Source organism: Monodon monoceros, unplaced genomic scaffold, assembly GCF_005190385.1.
Source record: "Monodon monoceros isolate NGI ecotype Baffin Bay Population unplaced genomic scaffold, NGI_Narwhal_1 Super_Scaffold_4, whole genome shotgun sequence".
NCBI classification, from domain to species: Eukaryota; Metazoa; Chordata; class Mammalia; order Artiodactyla; family Monodontidae; genus Monodon; species Monodon monoceros.
The window spans coordinates 77135486-77153000 of NW_021703781.1; the positions used below are offsets into that span (position 1 = coordinate 77135486).

Below are 17515 nucleotides of genomic sequence, written 5' to 3' on the forward strand. Positions count from 1 at the left end.
CAGAGGCAGAGGGGGGCGTCCCAGCCAGGGTCAGAACATTTAGAATCCAGGACCTTTTCCCAATCGCATATAGATGAGGGTGGGCTGAGGCCCTGGCTTCCCACCAAACTGAATTTTAATTCTAGCTCAGTTCAGTACTAGCTGTGTGATCAGGGGCAAAGTAATTAACATCTCCATTGTCAGCTTCCTTGCCTTCCTGCACAGCTAACTCCCTGTAGGAGGTCTGTTGGAATTAAAGATAAAATATACACCGGTCTAGCACAGCGGCAGAGCATGTATTAGGATCTATCATTATTACCATCACTCTTATTTTCTGAAAGTGTGGGTTTTCTAGAAGATACAGAATGTGAATATAGGAGATAAAGTTACTAAAGAAGAAAGTGATTCCAAGTTCAGGGACCTGGATATACAGGCAGTCATTTCTGGAATGGAACAAAGGCAGTCCTTCTAATTGTTGAATGTGGTAGAGCTACAGGGAATTTGTTGGTGGGGGATTCTTCTGGGGGCACAGGTCTTCATTTGCTAGGATTTCCTTTGGGTAAAGGGGAAAATCACATAAAAGCTTAGTACGGTATAGGCATTCGTGAGCAAGCATTGAATGTTGGCTTCTGCTAATATCACTTTTATTATGTGTCAGGATATCCATGTTAACACATCTCCACTGTTTGTGGATCAGAGGCTTTGTTTTTTCCCCTCTGTTTTTGTTGTGTTTAACCATCAGCTTCTCATCAGGAAAGTGATCTTTGTTTGTTTTGGTATGTGTGTGGTTTTTCAAAGTAATTACAACTTCGTATGAAGATTTGCCAGCTGCCTTAGGTTCAACATTCTTCTTTGTTCTTGGTTTGCAGGGTGCAGCGCTGAAATACTTGCCAACCATTGTCAACGATGTGAAATTGGTATTTGATCCCAAAGAGCTCAGGTAAGGAAGCACCCAAGGCGAAGGCTTCCCGTGTGCCATGCTTGGCCTCCTTTTGAGGGTGTTAGTTCACGGGATGCTTGGGTTGTCTCATGTCCACATAGTTCAGTGCCCTGACTCTTTCTGGAACATGTTCTAGTGATGGTGTCTGTGACACTTTGCTCATTATGTCTTTATGTGGAAAAGGTGTCATCTATCAACAGTCACAATATTTTCTTTAGAAGATTATTTATAGCCTCATGCATACATAATACAAATTGGGCATTTTGCATCCTTTAGACTTTAAAATTCCATAAGTGGTTCTTGGGTTTGGGTTTGGGTTTCAGCACCTAAACGTTTTGACTCGGGAGCTTTAATATTGGTGTCTCACCTCCTCTACCTCATTACCATACAGCTTCTCTCTGGGGGCTCCTGCCCAAGGGCTGTGAGCCTCAGACAGGAGCTGCAAGTTGTCAGCTCAGGTTATAGTAAAACGAAAACCAAACCAAACCAAACTCTGGGCAAGCTGGACACTGGCTTTCAGATGGAGGAGTCAGGCTGGGGACCGAATCCTTCCTTTCACCTTCCGATTTTGCCACCATCCCCATCCAAGCTCAGTCTCAGTTGTTTACTGTGCAGATGTCACTGCATTTGGAAAAGAGGTGTCTCGAGCAAGTGGGTGCACGGCCTCTGTGACCCCAGACATCCACAGCACAGCCCTCGTCTGCTCCTTGTTTGGGTTTTGATTTAACATTTGACACAATAAACTTACCTGCAGGTGGTGGCACCACTTGACCAGCCAGAAAAGTCCACCTAAATATTAGCAAAGGGCCATCTGTCCCTCGGGTGGTTAAACGGAATGAAAAACGGTCACCCTTCTGTACTTTATGTCCACCATAGGTCACTCATGCCCTGGAAGTGAAGGGTGAGGGGCTTTTGGGAAGCTGCTCTCCCCACGAATCACCACGTGTCTGATGTGCCTGAGGATTTAGTGTCCTGCATGGACACATTTATTTTTGCTCCCAGGCACTGACAATACTGGTTATAGTTTAGCAGGTTCTAAATGAGAAAAGGAGGCACAGTTGGGCCCATGGGCAACAGGTCTGCCCTCCCGGGTCTCCGTGTGCTCTGTGACTGCAGCCCGGCTCTCAGGCAGTGGTCCAGACAACGGCGGTATCAGCAGCCCCTGGGAATTTGCTGCATCTTGGGTTCCTTCCCAGATCTTCTGAATTAGGAATTGGGGGCGGGGCCCAGCTATTTGGTTTTAATGATGCCTCCAGACACTTTCAATGAATGCTGCTGTTTGAGAACCTCAGGTCTGGAGAAACAGAGGACGAGGGGGGAGCTGCAGTTGGGTGGGCCATGGCCATACTCTGGGCCTGTCCTCCTGGGGCATGGGGACCAGGCCTCTGCTCACTAGAGGGGTGACGTCCATGTTCACAACGGGTGCTTGTGCCTTGTGCTTGGAGATCCCGGGAAGACTCCCTTCCCCAGGACTGGTCCCATCTGCTCTTGGGCCCTTGACTCTTTCTGCCTGTGCGTGGGTTCCTCTTCAACACCTTACCTACTGATTTTTTAAAAAATGACATTGAAAATCATGGATGTGTTTTTCCCTGTTTAGAAAATTGAGTCATGTTTTGATGAAACAGAAGAGATCACAGAGGAGAATAACTAAAAGTTAATTCCACGAGGATCTGGATCTTCCTAGTTATCTTTTTGTGCCAGCGTGTGTGCACACACAGTAACACACACGTACATACACCCCTAAAAGAATTCAGCATTACAGTTTTTATTTTACAGTCGACTCCTGTGCTGAAGACATCTTGTTTTCCCACATCAGGAAGGAGACTTCTACCCCATCACCATAATCTACTGTTAGAACAGTTTTGTCACCCCAATAAGATTCCTCGTGCCCAGTAAGAGTCATTGCCCACTCCCACCCCAGCTCTAGGGGTGTGCATAGGTTTACCTTTTCTGGGCATCTCCTATAAATGGAATCGTATAATATACGTGACCTTTTGTGACTAGCTTCTTTTCACTTAGCATAATGTTTTCAAGGTCTGTTAATGTCAGGATTTCATTCCCTTTTATGGGTGAATTGTGTGGATCTACTGCATTATGTTTAGCCATTCATCAGTTGATGGACATCTGGGTTTTTCCACTTTTCAAGTGTTATGAATAACGTTGCTATGATTCATATACAGGGTCTTGTGTGGATAAATATTTTCATTTCTTTTGTGTATATACCTAGAAGTTGAAATGCTGGGTCGTATGGTAACTAAGTTTAACATTTTCAGGAACTGCCAAGCATTATTCCAAAGTCTGCCCCATCTTGCATTTCCACCAGCATGGTACGAGGGTACCAGTTTCTTCACATCCTAGTCAACACTTGTTACTGGCTCTCTTTTGGATTATAGCCATTTTAGTGGGTGTGAAGTGAAAAATAACATTTTAAAGCATCATTCTTTTGGAAGAGATTTTGGCCCATATTGTATAATGGGCCCATTCCAACATTCTGGTGGCATCTAATGACCATTCACTGAACTTGCGTCTCGGTACTGTCTTGTATCCCACTGGGTCATTTTGCAGTATTTCCAGCATCTCTTTTCACTTGTGTTTTTCCTTTTATAGCAAAATGTTTACTGATTTCATCCTAAATGTTCCCGTGGGTTTGCTGACCATTCAGAAGCTATATTGCTTGATTGAAATAATTCACAGTGACCTCTTCACACAGCATGGTGAGTGAAACCCTGAGAATCCTTAAATTGTCACATTTGTCTTTGTCTGTAGACCTCGCCCCATCTGAATTCTCTCTTCTTTGTCGAAAGGAGTGGGGAGGGGCTTCCCTGGTGGCGCAGTGGTTGAGAGTCCACCTGCCGATGCAGGGGACACGGGTTTGTGCCCCGGTCCGGGGGAGGATCCCACGTGCCGCAGAGCGGCTGGGCCCGTGAGCCGTGGCCGCTGAGCCTGTGCTCCGCGACAGGAGAGGCTGCGGCAGTGGGAGGCCCACGTACCAAAAAAAAAAAAAAAAAAAACAAACAAAGGAAGGAGTGGGGAGGTTGCAGCCAATTAAAACAGCTCCATTACAAGACAGGAAGATTTAACCCTTACCAGAGAATGGTAATTGGCATATACTGTAGGTAATAGATCATTGAAGAATGAAGGCACAAACCTTGTAGTTCGGAATTTAGGTGTACACCAGAGCCGTAGGATAATCAGCATACATTGTAGCCTTTAAGATGTGCGATTATCTATCCTGGGGAGGCAATCACTGTCCTCCGTTGAGATGATTGCAACAAAAAATTTCAAATTTTCTTTAAATGTAGAAGTCATGGTTATGTCTTAGCCTGAACTTTGCATTCTGTGACAGGGCTTCTTCAAACCCTGCTCAAAGGAAAAAGAATTTTAATGATTCCTCAACTCATTTATCCCAAGGAACACCTCACATTTCCACACGTTATCTCCCTTTTAATAAATCACTTTCTTTCTGTTTGGACAGATTGGATTAATATTTTACACTTGTCAAGAAGTTTTATTGAAAGCTTAAGACCTTTGCATAATTCCACAACCTTCCTCACTTACTGGAGACAAATGTAAAGACTGTTGAGTGACATTCTGATGGAGAGGCATACATTTATTCTATTCCATTTGTGTCTAGACGTTTGGCTGTTCTGTTCATTTTCTTTTATCCTCACGTGTGGTGTTGTTTCAGGGATGGAACAGCTCAGGCCTGAGATGTCCCTGTTGAGAACTCAGTGTGTGTCTGGATTAGTCCTTTGTACCATCTAGACTACTGGACCCTATGTTTTTAATCTTATTTCTTGATTTAACTTGATACAGTTCACTGGAGTCTGCACTTATAGCTAAGGCTTATGTCAAGAGGAAATGTTAAGACTTCATTTGGGTGGGAGTGTTCTTCTGGAGAAAACACATCAAACCAAGAAGGGAGTAGCTTTTTGCAGCCCTTCCAAACAGACATCCTTTCTCACTTGCATAAAAGAAAGTCAACGGTGTCGCCGTTATTTGGGACTCAAAGCCCGTGAATCTCCTTAAGCCAGTAATCCCACCCGTCAGTATTTCAGGCTCTTCTTGGAAGGCTGGATATTGAATTGCTTATTCTTCAGGTGTCTTCCAAAGCTTGGGACTTTGAGACTCCAGGGAGGCATGGAGGCGATAGGTGGAGATGCTACTTCATTGTTTCTTTCCGTATTGACTAAACTTTATACCACAGCAGGTGAAATCCCCTGAAAGTTTTATATCTGGGTCTTATTAGGTAGCTTACTAATATCTCTCCTTCCAACCATCCAACCCCAAGATACGCAAAAACACACACCACCACGACCACCACCATCACCATCACCATCGCTGCCACCACCGGTGCCTTCACTGAGCTAACAGTTATCAAAAAAAATGACAGTTATCACGGGTTGACTGCGCTTGGCTTTTATTGAATGTTGATACAGGGATGACCTTCTTGAGGACATATTACATACATTTCAAAATTTCTGTTGCAAAACTTTGTTCCACGTCCTTTGAATAAGGACCTAAGGCATAAACGGTTCAACTAAAAATCTTTAAAATAGATCTTCTTAAGGAGTGTATTTCAAGGAAATGTTTTCTTCTGTGGACACTTTATTTCTTTAGCTAGTAGATAGCTTGAAGGCAAACTTAGTATTTATTTTTGCAAATTATATCAGCCGTTGTTTTTGGCAGTTGTGGTTCTCTTTACCGTGCTCCATTTCTATTTCACTCCTGTTCTGTAAGTCTTTTATCATAGACTGCCTTAAGTCTTGTTTTGGAAATAATGCAGCATGCAAATAAATATTTAACTTTGTTTGACGGGGTCTTGTCAGGATGTGTAACATTTTGGAATTATTAACTTAGTATCTTTCTAGATATTGCAAAGGTAGGAATTTAATCTTAATAGTCAGTTGCACCCAACGTAGTAAATGAGATTGTAGGAAATATATGGATCCAGAATTATCACGGGCAAAGTGAGCCAAAATTAGCCTGAGGCTTCATGTCTTACAAGCAGTTCTAGAATTGTCCAATCAGTCGACATTGTCTAAGCCATAATCTTCAGTGCAAATGTACTTCCAGACGCTCACTGGCTGCCTGGAAGCATTTCAGAATGCGCTGTCCAATGTGAAAATGGCCCCGCTTACAGGCTTGAGTTTTAAGGTTGTTTCTGGGTGAAGACAGCAAGGACAGCCCAGATTTTTCTCATCTTTAGGCTCCCTGCTTCTTCAGAGTTACCCAGAGCCGTCTTACCTCCTTGTCAGGAAAGGTTTATCACTGGAAATCATCCAGTTGGTCTGTTCTTACGAAGATGTCATTACTTGTGCAAAATATTCTGTGCCACATGTGGTATAAATATTTAAAGCCAAACCATTTTCTGGTGAGATATGAGGGCTGTGATTTTCTTGCCTCGTTCCATTTCTTGTTAATTTGTAAAAAAAAATGCAGTTGTCCGTGTCCTCTTTCCTGATCCAAGTGGAATCAGTCAAACTAACTCCCTTCGTGTCTAGAGTTTTGGAATGTGCTGTAACTAGGTTTAGCTGCTCAAGCTACTGGATGTGCTAGACCTTCGTCGGTGTTCTCTGGGGGATGTGGTCAGAGTGCATCCCTGTCTGGCTCCTCCAGTTCCTCTGTGGGGCTCCAGGGCACGTCTTTTGCTCATCAGCATGTGTGTTGCTTCACTCATAGAAGAGACTCACTTTGTTGCTTCGCTCTGAAGTGTTTCTTTCTGTCTCCCTCCAATATCAAAGTTATTGCGTCGTTTTGAGAGTCTTACTTTGATGGAAGTGGGAAGCTGATCTGGGTGCAGTGAGGCTGGCAGTGAATTCTGAAGCTGCCATTGCTCCTCTGCAGGAAAGCCTTCCCTTGGCAGGTTTGGGTCCCAGCAGGCCAAGGCTTCCAGGGCCCCGGTTGGCTCAGCCTGGCTCCTCTTCTGTCCTCGTTAAGGACCTTCAGAAGACTGAGGGTGCATCCTGCTGGGTTTGTTAGGCTACAACAGGAGATGTGTCTTTTGGCAAATCGGGTTGTGTTTGGCCCCAGCTAGTGTGGACACCACAGCTGCTGTCACTGCCGTCTGTTCCCAGCCGTGCCAGCTGTAAGGCTCCTTCTGAATCAGGACCTTGCAACTCCCACTGCCTCTGCACCCTCCACCCTGGTCCGAAGGAAGTGAGAGTTCTTTACAGAGCTGTCCTCCCGCTGCTCATTTCCAGTTGCCATCCTAAGAAGTCATGCCTCCTTGGCAGAACCTGGAACATAGTTGCAGTTGCAAGGGTGGCTGTGGATTCGGGTTCTGGCTTCTGTACTGGGGAAAGAGAGCTCAAGATGTAGAAACCCCTCCCCGCCCCAAATATAAGAAGCCTGTTCAGAAGATGTGTGTGGACCTGGCCCTCCTGGACGTCGGCCACAGTAGATTACTGACCATGCCAGTGGTCCAGCCCCTCGGCAGGTGTCCAGCGACCCAGAGTGCATGGTTGGTTGCCAGTCACATTAGCCTTTTCTCTGAGGACATGTCTCTCTCCCTTTGCTTTGCTTAAAAAATGAATGACTGGTTTGCATCATTTCTCCTGTAAATGATTTTACTTCCTCATTAATAAAGAACTACGCATGTCTGAAGCCCTTGCTGGGATGAGGGCAGGCAGCTCACGAGAGGATTGCGAGTGTGTGTGGGCTTTGTGATCACGTTGCCTGGGCTCAGATCCTGCCTCTATTACCTGCTAACTCAGTGACCTCGGGTAAGTTACCCTCCAGGCTTCAATTTCTCCAGCTGCCCTTTTCTTTTTGCTTCCGTTACGTATCTTGAAGATTAATACATGTGTGGTACTGAGATTTACACTGAGTGTTTCATGAACATTCAAGAAATGTTAGCCATGTCTTTTCATTTTTGTTGAGGATTCATTAGAAGAATGGCCGGTGAGACCCTGCCCTCGTGGCGGGGTGCGGGGCTATCATGTCAAATATGGGGCAAAAGAAAATAGACCTGGACCAAATACTGGAAGGGATTACATAGCGAGCTTCCTCCGAGAGGTGCTCTGATCACCCTGCATAAATAAAATGTCCCCAGACACACTGCCCCTGGGCTCCTTCTGCCACTCCCCACAGCGTGCAATCATTGCCTGGTTTTACTTCTTGGCTTGCTTGTTTTCTCTGGTCCTTCCTTAAAATGAGAGGCCTTGGAGCATGGCCTTCTTGTTCATCTTGCTGTTCCTCCATCGCTGGTGCCTAGAACAGTGCCTGGCTCACAGTGCATATTTATCTCATGTTCAGATGCAGCACTTCTTTCCCCAGGGAGCAGTGCAGAGAAGGAAGCGTGACATGCATATGTAGTTCCCTTGATCTGAGGGAGGAGAGGTCTTGTGTTCACACGGGGAAGCTGGCTGTCTCTCCCCGTCTGGGCTCTGAATGGATGGATCATGGAGCAGGAAGGAGGTGTCTTTGAGGAGGAGTAACAGAAAGAGATAAGTGAGAGAGTTAAGATACGGAGGGTCATCCGTGAGCAGTTTTATAAAATTAAGATTGTCTTCTCTTTTTTTTTCTTTTTATATGATTGCATCTACCCAGGAAACCATCTCTGGCCTCCCAGGCAACTGCTTTGGGGTCTCTGGTGTCCCGTCCACTGTGCTGAGGTCTGGATGCAGATCATAATTATGATAGTTCAATAGTGTTGAGCTCTTACTGTGTGCCAGGGGCCATGGTAAGCCCTGATCTGTCTATCTGTCTATGTTAAATTTTTATTGGGGTATAGTTGCTTTACAATGTTACGGGGCTTTTTTTTTTTTTTTTTTTTTTTTTAAGATTGTCTTCTTTTTGCCTCTGATTTTATTATTCCCCTGTTTTGTGGAAAGATGAAGTGGCAGAGGGGACAGCTCAACTCTACCTCTGGACTCAAGATAGCTCTTTGTTAAAATTACGGAAAATTTTAAACATATAGGAAAATGAGGAGAAGAGTGTAATGAACGCCTTGCTGGGCTTCAGAACCTGTCCAGTCATGGTCCTGTTTTTATCTCGATGCTCCTCCCCCGGATATTGTTCTTTAAATTTATTTTATTGAAGTATAGTTGTTTTACACGGTTGTGCTAGTTTCTGCTGTACAGCAAAGTGATTCACTTATACATACACATATATGTGTGTGTGTCTATATATATATATTCTTTTTCATATTCTTTTCCATTATGGTTTATCACAGAATATTGAATATAGTTCCCTGTCCTACACAGTGGGACCTTGTTGGTTATTCGTCCTGTATGTCATAGTTTGCATCTGCTAATTCCAAACTCCCAGTCCATTCCTCCCCCTGCCCCAGATATTTTTTAAAAATTTATTTTATTGAAGTATAGTTGCTTTACACGGTTGTGTTAGTTTCTGCTGTACAGCAAAGTGATTCACTTAAACACACACACACACACACACACACATATACATTCTTTTTTTTTTTTTAAAGAAGATGTTGGGGGTAGGAGTTTATTAATTTATTTATTTTTGCTGTGTTGGGTCTTCATTTCTGTGCGAGGGCTTTCTCTAGTTGTGGCAAGCGGGGGCCAGTCTTCATTGCGGTGCACGGGCCTCTCACTGTCGCGGCCTCTCTTGTTGCAGAGCACAGGCTCCAGACGCGCAGGCTCAGTAGTTGTGGCGCACGGGCCCAGTTGCTCTGCGGCATGTGGGGTCTTCCCAGACCAGGGCTCGAACCCGTGTCCCCTGCATCGGCAGGCGGATTCTCAACCACTGCGCCACCAGGGAAGCCCCTACATTCTTTTTCATATTCTTTTCTATTATGGTTTATCACAGGATTTTGAGTATAGTTCCCTGTCCTACACGGTGGGACTCGTCGTTTATCCATGCTTTATATCATAGCTTGCATCCACGAATCCCAAACTCCCAGTCCATCCCTCCCCCTGCCCCAGATATTTGGAGGCAAATCCCAGCCTTCACGGCATTTCATGAGGTTGTCTTTTCAAATGTAAGTTTGTAGTCAGAGTAACTGGCATTGTTTCAGGAAATGGAGGATGTGCAGAGGGGTGGATCCCCACGTTGGAGCCGGGAACCCACCTTGGCTGTTCTGGCTCCTCCTCTCCAGCTGAGGTGAAGGACTTGGGCTCCTTATCATGCTGTGTGCGGACAGCCAATGAATGGGCGGTAATGGCTCCAAGCACTGTTTGGAGATGTGACTTGACTACTTGAAAGCTGGTTAAATAAATTATGTGCTTCACAAAAAAGATGACTCTTGCATGTAATCTGCAGCATGGAGTGAGCAGATTTTCAAAGCAAGTTACGAAGAGACAGAAAGGTCAGAGCTTCATAATTTGTACATTTGTAGCTTTGTTCCCATGTGATTATATTGTTGCCCACGTATCTAATAACAGCTGTGAAAATTAAAGCTTAAATCCTATTATAGAAATGAAAAATTTCAATATAATTAAATTAAAATAGACACTAGGACACCAAGGTTTGGGATTTATGCCCACACAGATATTTTACATTAGTGTTATAGGAATTGGAATAAAAGAAATCAACCTTAGATACCATTAACTTTTAAATTAGTCAAGAGCATTGGACGTCCTTGCAAGAAGCCTTTCAGCTGAGATGGGAGTTGTGCTCTTACCCACATGGGCTGCTTTCTGCTGCAGTCCTTAACCTGAGACCTTGGGAAAGCTCATTCCAGTTAACGCTGAATTCCCTTGCCTTTCAAGATCTAGCCTTTCCGTATTCTCATATTCAAAGTGACCAAAGCAATTGACAGATTTCCTTTAGAGCTTACTGTCTACTTACCTTGTGTCATAAGTTTGTTTTTGCAGAATAGTGTAAGATTTGGAGAATAAAGATTTGAAGATTTAGTGGTAAGACAATCCCTTTGTAGTCTTGATAGTAGTTTAGTTTAATACTCTTGGTGGATTACTTTGGTTTAAGCTTACTGTTCATTGGGGCCACTTTGTTTTTTATTTTTTCTCTGATGTTTGGAATCTAGCAGTGAGTAGGAATGGAAAATGTGCCATTCCTTCATTCTCGGGCCATTCCTGTAGCTCTTTCCTTCAATATAACAAGTAGGCTCCTTTTACACAGTGTTCATCAACCTCATAAAACTTCATTTGTGTTCCATTTTTTTTCTTTTTTCCTTTAACATCTTTATTGGAATATAACTGCTCTACAATGTTGTGTTAGTGTCTGCTGTATAACAAAGTGAATCAGCTGTTTGCATATGTATATCCCCATATCCCGTCCCTCTTATGGCTCCCTCCCAGCCTCCTTATCCCATCCCTCTAGGTGGTCCCAAAGCATGGAGCTGATCCCCCTGTGCTATGCAGCTGCTTCCCACTAGCTATCTGTTTTACATTTGGTAGTGTATATATGTCAGTGCCATTCTCTCACTTTGTCCCAGCTTACCCTTCCCCCTCCCCGTGTCCTCAAGTTCATTCTCTACGTCTGTGTCTTTATTCCTGTCCTACCCCTAGGTTCATGAGAACCATTTGTGTTCCTTTTTTTTTTTTTTTTTTTTTTTTTACGGTACACAGGCCTCTCACTGTTGTGGCCTCTCCCGTTGCGGAGCACAGGCTCTGGACGTGCAGGCCAAGCGGCCATGGCTCACGGGCCCAGCCACTCCGCGGCATGTGGGATCTTCCCGGTCCGGGGCACGAACCCACGTCCCCTGCATCGGCAGGCGGACTCTCAACCACTGCGCCACCAGGGAAGCCCTGTGTTCCATTTTTGAACAATACAGAGCTCCTTAAAAATGTAGGCCTGGAGAGCTCAAATAATTTTCCTCATTCTTATTTTCAAGGTGAATTATTCTTCCAGTTGTCAAGCAGAGTAAAATTCTCCTTTTTAACGGTGGAAACATTAGTTACAGCAGCTCTTTAAAATCTGAGGGCAAAGGCCCAGATGCCTATTGGGGCTAGCTAGTAGGAATTAGCAAAGTCAGATTTCTAGACCGTTTTCACTGTGATTCGATCCAAGATTTTATATCTCTAAAAAAATTACCCTGTCAATCAATTTGTTGTGCTTTAAATCGTAGAAAGAAAAGCTGTGTGTTTAATACAGACCTATAGTAAAATATACCTTCTTAATGCTTTGGATCCATGAATAAATCAAAATAAAATCTCCTGAGCTTCTCCACTGTGGAGAATGGAGAGGTATTTCTCTTATTGAAAGGGTTCTTAAACCCAGAAGTACTCTGTAGTAGTTTTTGTTAACTTGATGGATGCTTTTCGCAGAAAGAAAAATTGGGGCTGGGACTGTCATAGGCCATAATCACTTAATGTACCACTCGTATAGTATTCTGGAATACTTTAATTAGATAGTTGTGCTGAAGACTTCTGATGAACATTACCAGCTGTGAACCCCAGAGTTACTTAATTCTTTAAGTAATGATGGAATATGAATACAATTTTCTCCTCTTTTTTTTCATGCCCTGAGAAAATTTTAATCTTTCTCTGTAAAGTACTGTACCTTTTTTCATCCCTCATTCTGTACATCACTCTGTAGCTTTCATTATATGTGTTTTTGAAAAGATCATTTGTTAAAACAGTGCAGCCTTTTTAGAAATGGCTTAATGAATCTAGGAGGGTGAACTTAATTTCAGTTTCTTAATTATATCCATTCCCATTCCATTGTAATTTGTTGAGTACCTACCATGTGCTCAGGACTGTTGGTTAGCAAGTTTGATTCCTCTGAGAATGGCTTCAGAGCCATCAGTTTAAAAATGCATAATTGGAAAAGAGTAATTTTCTTAATTTACAGATAACGACCCAGGAGTTAAGTAGCAAGTCCTAGTCTGCAAGCAAAATCGCAGGCAGGGAGCTGTCCACCACGTGGTGCTGATTAGGGAGTTGTCTTGTTACAAATCCATCCCCTACTCTTTTCATAAGCTCTTTCGCATCCAGCATAAGAGGTATGCATTCTGAAAACTGAATTCACTTCAAGTGCCATATGGAACACGATAAAGTACAAGTATGTGAATAAATAAACACATAAATAGATTAAACATAAATAAACCATGTAGTGTTGTGTTCATGTGCTTATGGAGTTTTCATAGCCTTTTCTCTTCTCTTTCTGTGTGATCATATTGGCAGTGCTAAGTTCCTCAGGATGTAGTTGGTCTAACCTTTATCATAGTGTGTTGGCTCTCTGTTCTGCACCCACCTCTCAGTGGACTCCTGTCCCTGTCGCTTGATATTGGGGACATGAGAGCAGTCTTAAAAGAGGCTGCCTTGGTTGTCCCATACCCAGTCATGCTCACATTGGCACTGGGACGGCAGGTCTCTGGGTCTCCCCAGTTCATGGTTCCTTCCCGGCCCCAAGCTTAGCTCTGTATGTGCACCGTGTTGCGTACAGAAACTTGCCTGGGACAGTTGGAGGAGCCCCAGACCAGCCTGCAGTCTCCTATGTTCTCCTTCTAGACCCTACTTTTTTCTGTTGCGTAAACCCCTCCCTGAGGGCACAGTCCTTCCCTCAAGGTGGAGCGGACAGACCATATGATTTTGACGTTGTTTTTTTAACTGTAGAGCTCAGTATGGGGGCAAGCAGTAGAGGAGTGTGTGTGGGCCACACTGGCCAAAACCTGTGTTCTTGGTTAGCTTCACGCTCTTGGGTAAAAGCATGCACACGACTCCCCAGCTCTGTTTTTCTCTCTTTGCTTTCTCATCCTCCACGTGGTAAGATTCTGCCCAAGGATAGGCAGACCTATCGAATTCCTCTCAAATGTACCAAGCCACCTCCTTAAATGCATTTCCATCCAGAGGATAGATTCCTGGTCTGACCAGTACTTTCCACACTATCTTCCCTGGCATTTTGTTTGAGTCTTTCTAATATTTTCATCTGCTTTTAAATGGGACTCATTTTAGATTTTTCTCCATTGGTTCTTCTTCCATTTCTTTCTTCTGACAAAGTATTTATTATTACGATACTAGTGGCTGGTTAACCTCTATGATTATACTTCTCCAAACTACAGGATACAAAATATCTGGTGCCCCACTCCCTTCTTTCAAAAGATGACACACTTTTTACGAGGCCCGGTGGCTTCATCCAGAAGATGTGTCTTTGACTAGCTTCTTTTTCCTATTGTTCCGCAATCTGTATCTTGCCACGTTCACTTCCAAGTCTCAAGATACTTTTAATTGCTCTGTCACTCTCTCAGTTAAAATTTTGTGACATTGGGTACCTCAAAGCTGACAGGCAGATTATCTTATTTCTGATCATTTCAGCACTCAGCCAAGTGGTGCTGAGAATCTTCTTACCAGAATACTTACAGAGGTACTACCCGTAGGTAGGAATCGAAACACAGTGCAGGGCAGTTGTATTTACTCCATTTTACAGACGAAGAAACTGAAGTTCAGAAAGGAAAACTGACATACTTAGGGTTACTTGATGTGAATTTATCCTCCTGGTACTGCTAATGATCACAGCTTACTTAAAGTGAATTAAAGTAATTCTTGGAAAAGTTTAATCTGCATTAGACCTGTAAAGATACCTGAATCATACATGTTTACACACACGTGCACATGCATGGGTCAAAGGAGCTCTGGCTTCAGGATCAGGCATCTAACTCTGGCTCAGCTGCTGCCTGGTCCCTATATTCTGGCTCCTGGCTCCCACATCTGTAAAATTTGGACATGAGTAGATTGCTCCTGTGATCCCTTCCATTGCTGGCTCTGTTTTCTTTATTTCTGGTGTTTAAAGATGTGTATGGAAGGAGAGAATTATTTGAACAAATCGAATCATGTGGGTACAGAGTTCTTAGATTGTTGAAAAATAAGGTGACTGTATAAGATGGATAGCAAGCATCCCCCATTTATATGGCTCTTACTGTTTAATTCTCAGTAATAAGTGTTCATCTGGATCTCAGTTCTGTGTAACAGGCTCAAGGTTATTAAATGCACTTTATGGATCATTTGTTTAATGTGACCAAACTAAAAACTAAGAAGCACATTATTTAGAGTTCATAAATTGCAAGTTTTAAATGGACAGATTCATTGCTGCATTTGCATCTTGCTTTGATGTAGAGCTGTAATGGCGTTATAGACGGGTATTCTGCTCGGACCTTTATAAGCTGATAATGCCTGTGGAATGCCTTTTATAAAGATTAATACTTTTTACTCTGTGCCCATTACCAGAGCATTAATCATGATGGCTTCAGCCTGCACAGCTGAGGATGAACAGATGTGCAGCCATTGCTGCCTGTAATCATAGTGGATCACACTGGGAAAGGGGCTGTGGAAGGCTGGCTGGTGTGTTGCAGGACCTCTGATCCCCACGGCTGATTTGCGTGGAGTCTGGGCCCACGGGCTGCCTGCTCCGGGCTGTCAGCACTCCCTTCTGTGCACGGCAGCGAAAACCAGGACAACCGTGCTGGCTGGTTTTCGCTTCCTTGTGGGGTCAGGCCTATGCCTTGACTCAGACCTACCAGGCACTGATGAGGCCTGCAGTCCTGTACGTGTGAAGAGGATCTGACAGGAGGAAGCTGTGGCCTTGATTCTCCTTCCAAAGATGAACACTGGTTTATTAAAATGAGAAATCGCACAAGAGGTCTTTAACATCTGCTTCCTAGCATACTCCGAGACTGCGCTGTCCAACCGAGTTAGAATGCCAGCTACGTACGTAATTTATAATTTTATACAGTCCACAGTAAGAAAAAGAAGTACAAAGCAGTTGGTGAAATTAATTTTAATAATATATTTTATCTGAAATATCATGTCAACATGACTTTGATCTAAATAGGACAACTGGCATGTTTTACATTCTTGATTCATACGAAGTCTCTGAAATCCCGTGTGGTTTTCACATTTATAGCCCATCTCAATTTGGATGCTCTGTTTTCATCACAGATGCTTGATCTTAACATTTAATATAACTTACCATTGAAAGGTAGACTTACATACCCAAGTTGTTCCCGTTGTTCCAAACAGTGGTTAACAATAACTGAATCAGATGTCTTTTTTTTCCATTTAAGTTAAAATAGTGCATAAAATTAACTGAAATGGAAAATTCTACTCCTCAGCTACTAGCTACATTTCAGGGGTTCACTGGCTACCCTACTGGATAGCAAACTCCAAGGCATTAGTTTTCTGTGTGTACTTTGTTGAAAAGGCTGACTTTGCATAATAATATTATTTCTGTTACTGTTACTGACAGCTGCTAGTTATTGAATGCTTACTACTTGCCAGACACACACATTATATCATCTAATTCTCACAGTAAACCCGAGGGGTTAACAATATCAGGCCTATTTTGCAAAGAAGGACAATTAAGGATTTTAGAGAATTTAAGTCACTCGCCTGAGATTCAAGGCAAAGAGTGAGCAAGGTGGATTTTATGATTTCCTGTGTGCACGGGTAAACTGAACTTTAGCGAGGCCAAAAGGCTGTTCCAAAATCAAAAAGACTGTTAGTCCCAAACTCCCAATTTGTCCCTCCCCTCTCCCTCCCCTTTGGCAACCATAAGTTTGTTTTCTGTGTCTGTGAGTCTTGGGATTAACAACAGTGCACTACTATATATAAAATAGGTAAACAGCAAGGACCTTGTGATAAGCAATATCTTGTAATAACCTATAATGGAAAGCAATCTGAAAAAGGTTAGATATGTGTATAACTGAATCACTGTGCTGTATACCGGAAACTAACACATCATTGTAAATCAGCTCTACTCCAATTAAAAAGCCAACAAACAAAATCGAATAGACCCAGGTTCCTGGACTTCCAGTCAGGTATTTGTTGCAGCTGTTTTCTGTGTGTTTATCTATGGGTAGTTTATTTGAAATGTGTTTTCTTTTTAAAATAGAAGGGTTTGTTTGTTTGATTGTTTTTCTTTCTTTCTTTTTCTTTCTTTTCTCTTTTTTTGCCTCGAGTGGGGGGATTGTCAGATTCCTGGGCCATCTGTTTTGAACCAAATGGGACAATTGGCACAAATCATGCTAGAGGAACGACATTCTGTTCATGGAGAAGGGTATTCAGGACACTGAGTTGGGACACTCAGAATATGACAGGAGATTCCTCTTCCTTGGATGCTTTAAAACAGCTCATTGCAGGAGTGAGTGTGTGTGTGTGTGTGGTGTGAGTATGTGAGTGTGTGTGTGGTGTGTGTGTGGTGTGAGTGTGTGGTATGTGTGAGTGTGTGTGTGTGGTGTGTGTGAGTGTGTGTGGTGTGAGTGTGAGTGTGTGTGGTGTGAGTTGTATGAGTGTGTGAATGTGTGTGTGGTGTGAGAGTGTGTGTGTGTTTGTCGGGGGTAGTAGCTTCCTCTGTGCTCTTAATTTTTTGTCTTGACTTACAATAAAATTTCAGGATCTTTAGTGTTACTCCAAACTTGTGTCCCACCACTTCTTGAAAACAAAAGTGGAAGGAGCTGAAATGCAGAGTAGGGGACGTCCTTTGTAAAGTGAGGTTTGTTTTGCTTTGGTTGGGGGCTGCTGGGTGGCTGGGACGGCACCAGGAGGTGGACCTGCTTCTCACTGCAGACTCTCCTGTGATAACCCTGCACCTGTAATCACAGTGACCCCAGACCACCGCTCCTGTGCGGGTGCGAGCACACACACTCAAACACACACGTGTGTCCGTGCGCCTGAACACTGCTGTCCGGATCGGCTTGGACACCATCCAGTGAAACTGCGTCACCAGAAAAGC

The 17515-nt window shown here is 43.5% G+C and overlaps 1 protein-coding gene across 9 annotated transcripts in view; it reads left to right on the forward strand.

The window, feature by feature from the left end:
* The window catches only part of DOCK1 (dedicator of cytokinesis 1), a 528766-nt gene that overhangs the window by 179704 nt on the left and 331547 nt on the right, over nucleotides 1-17515 (forward strand). For all 9 annotated transcript variants that reach the window (XM_029245561.1, XM_029245563.1, XM_029245558.1 and 6 more), the window contains 2 exons: nucleotides 849-919; nucleotides 3527-3633. In XM_029245561.1, coding sequence (XP_029101394.1) covers nucleotides 849-919; nucleotides 3527-3633 — 178 coding nt within the window. The remainder of the gene's footprint in view (nucleotides 1-848; nucleotides 920-3526; nucleotides 3634-17515) is intronic.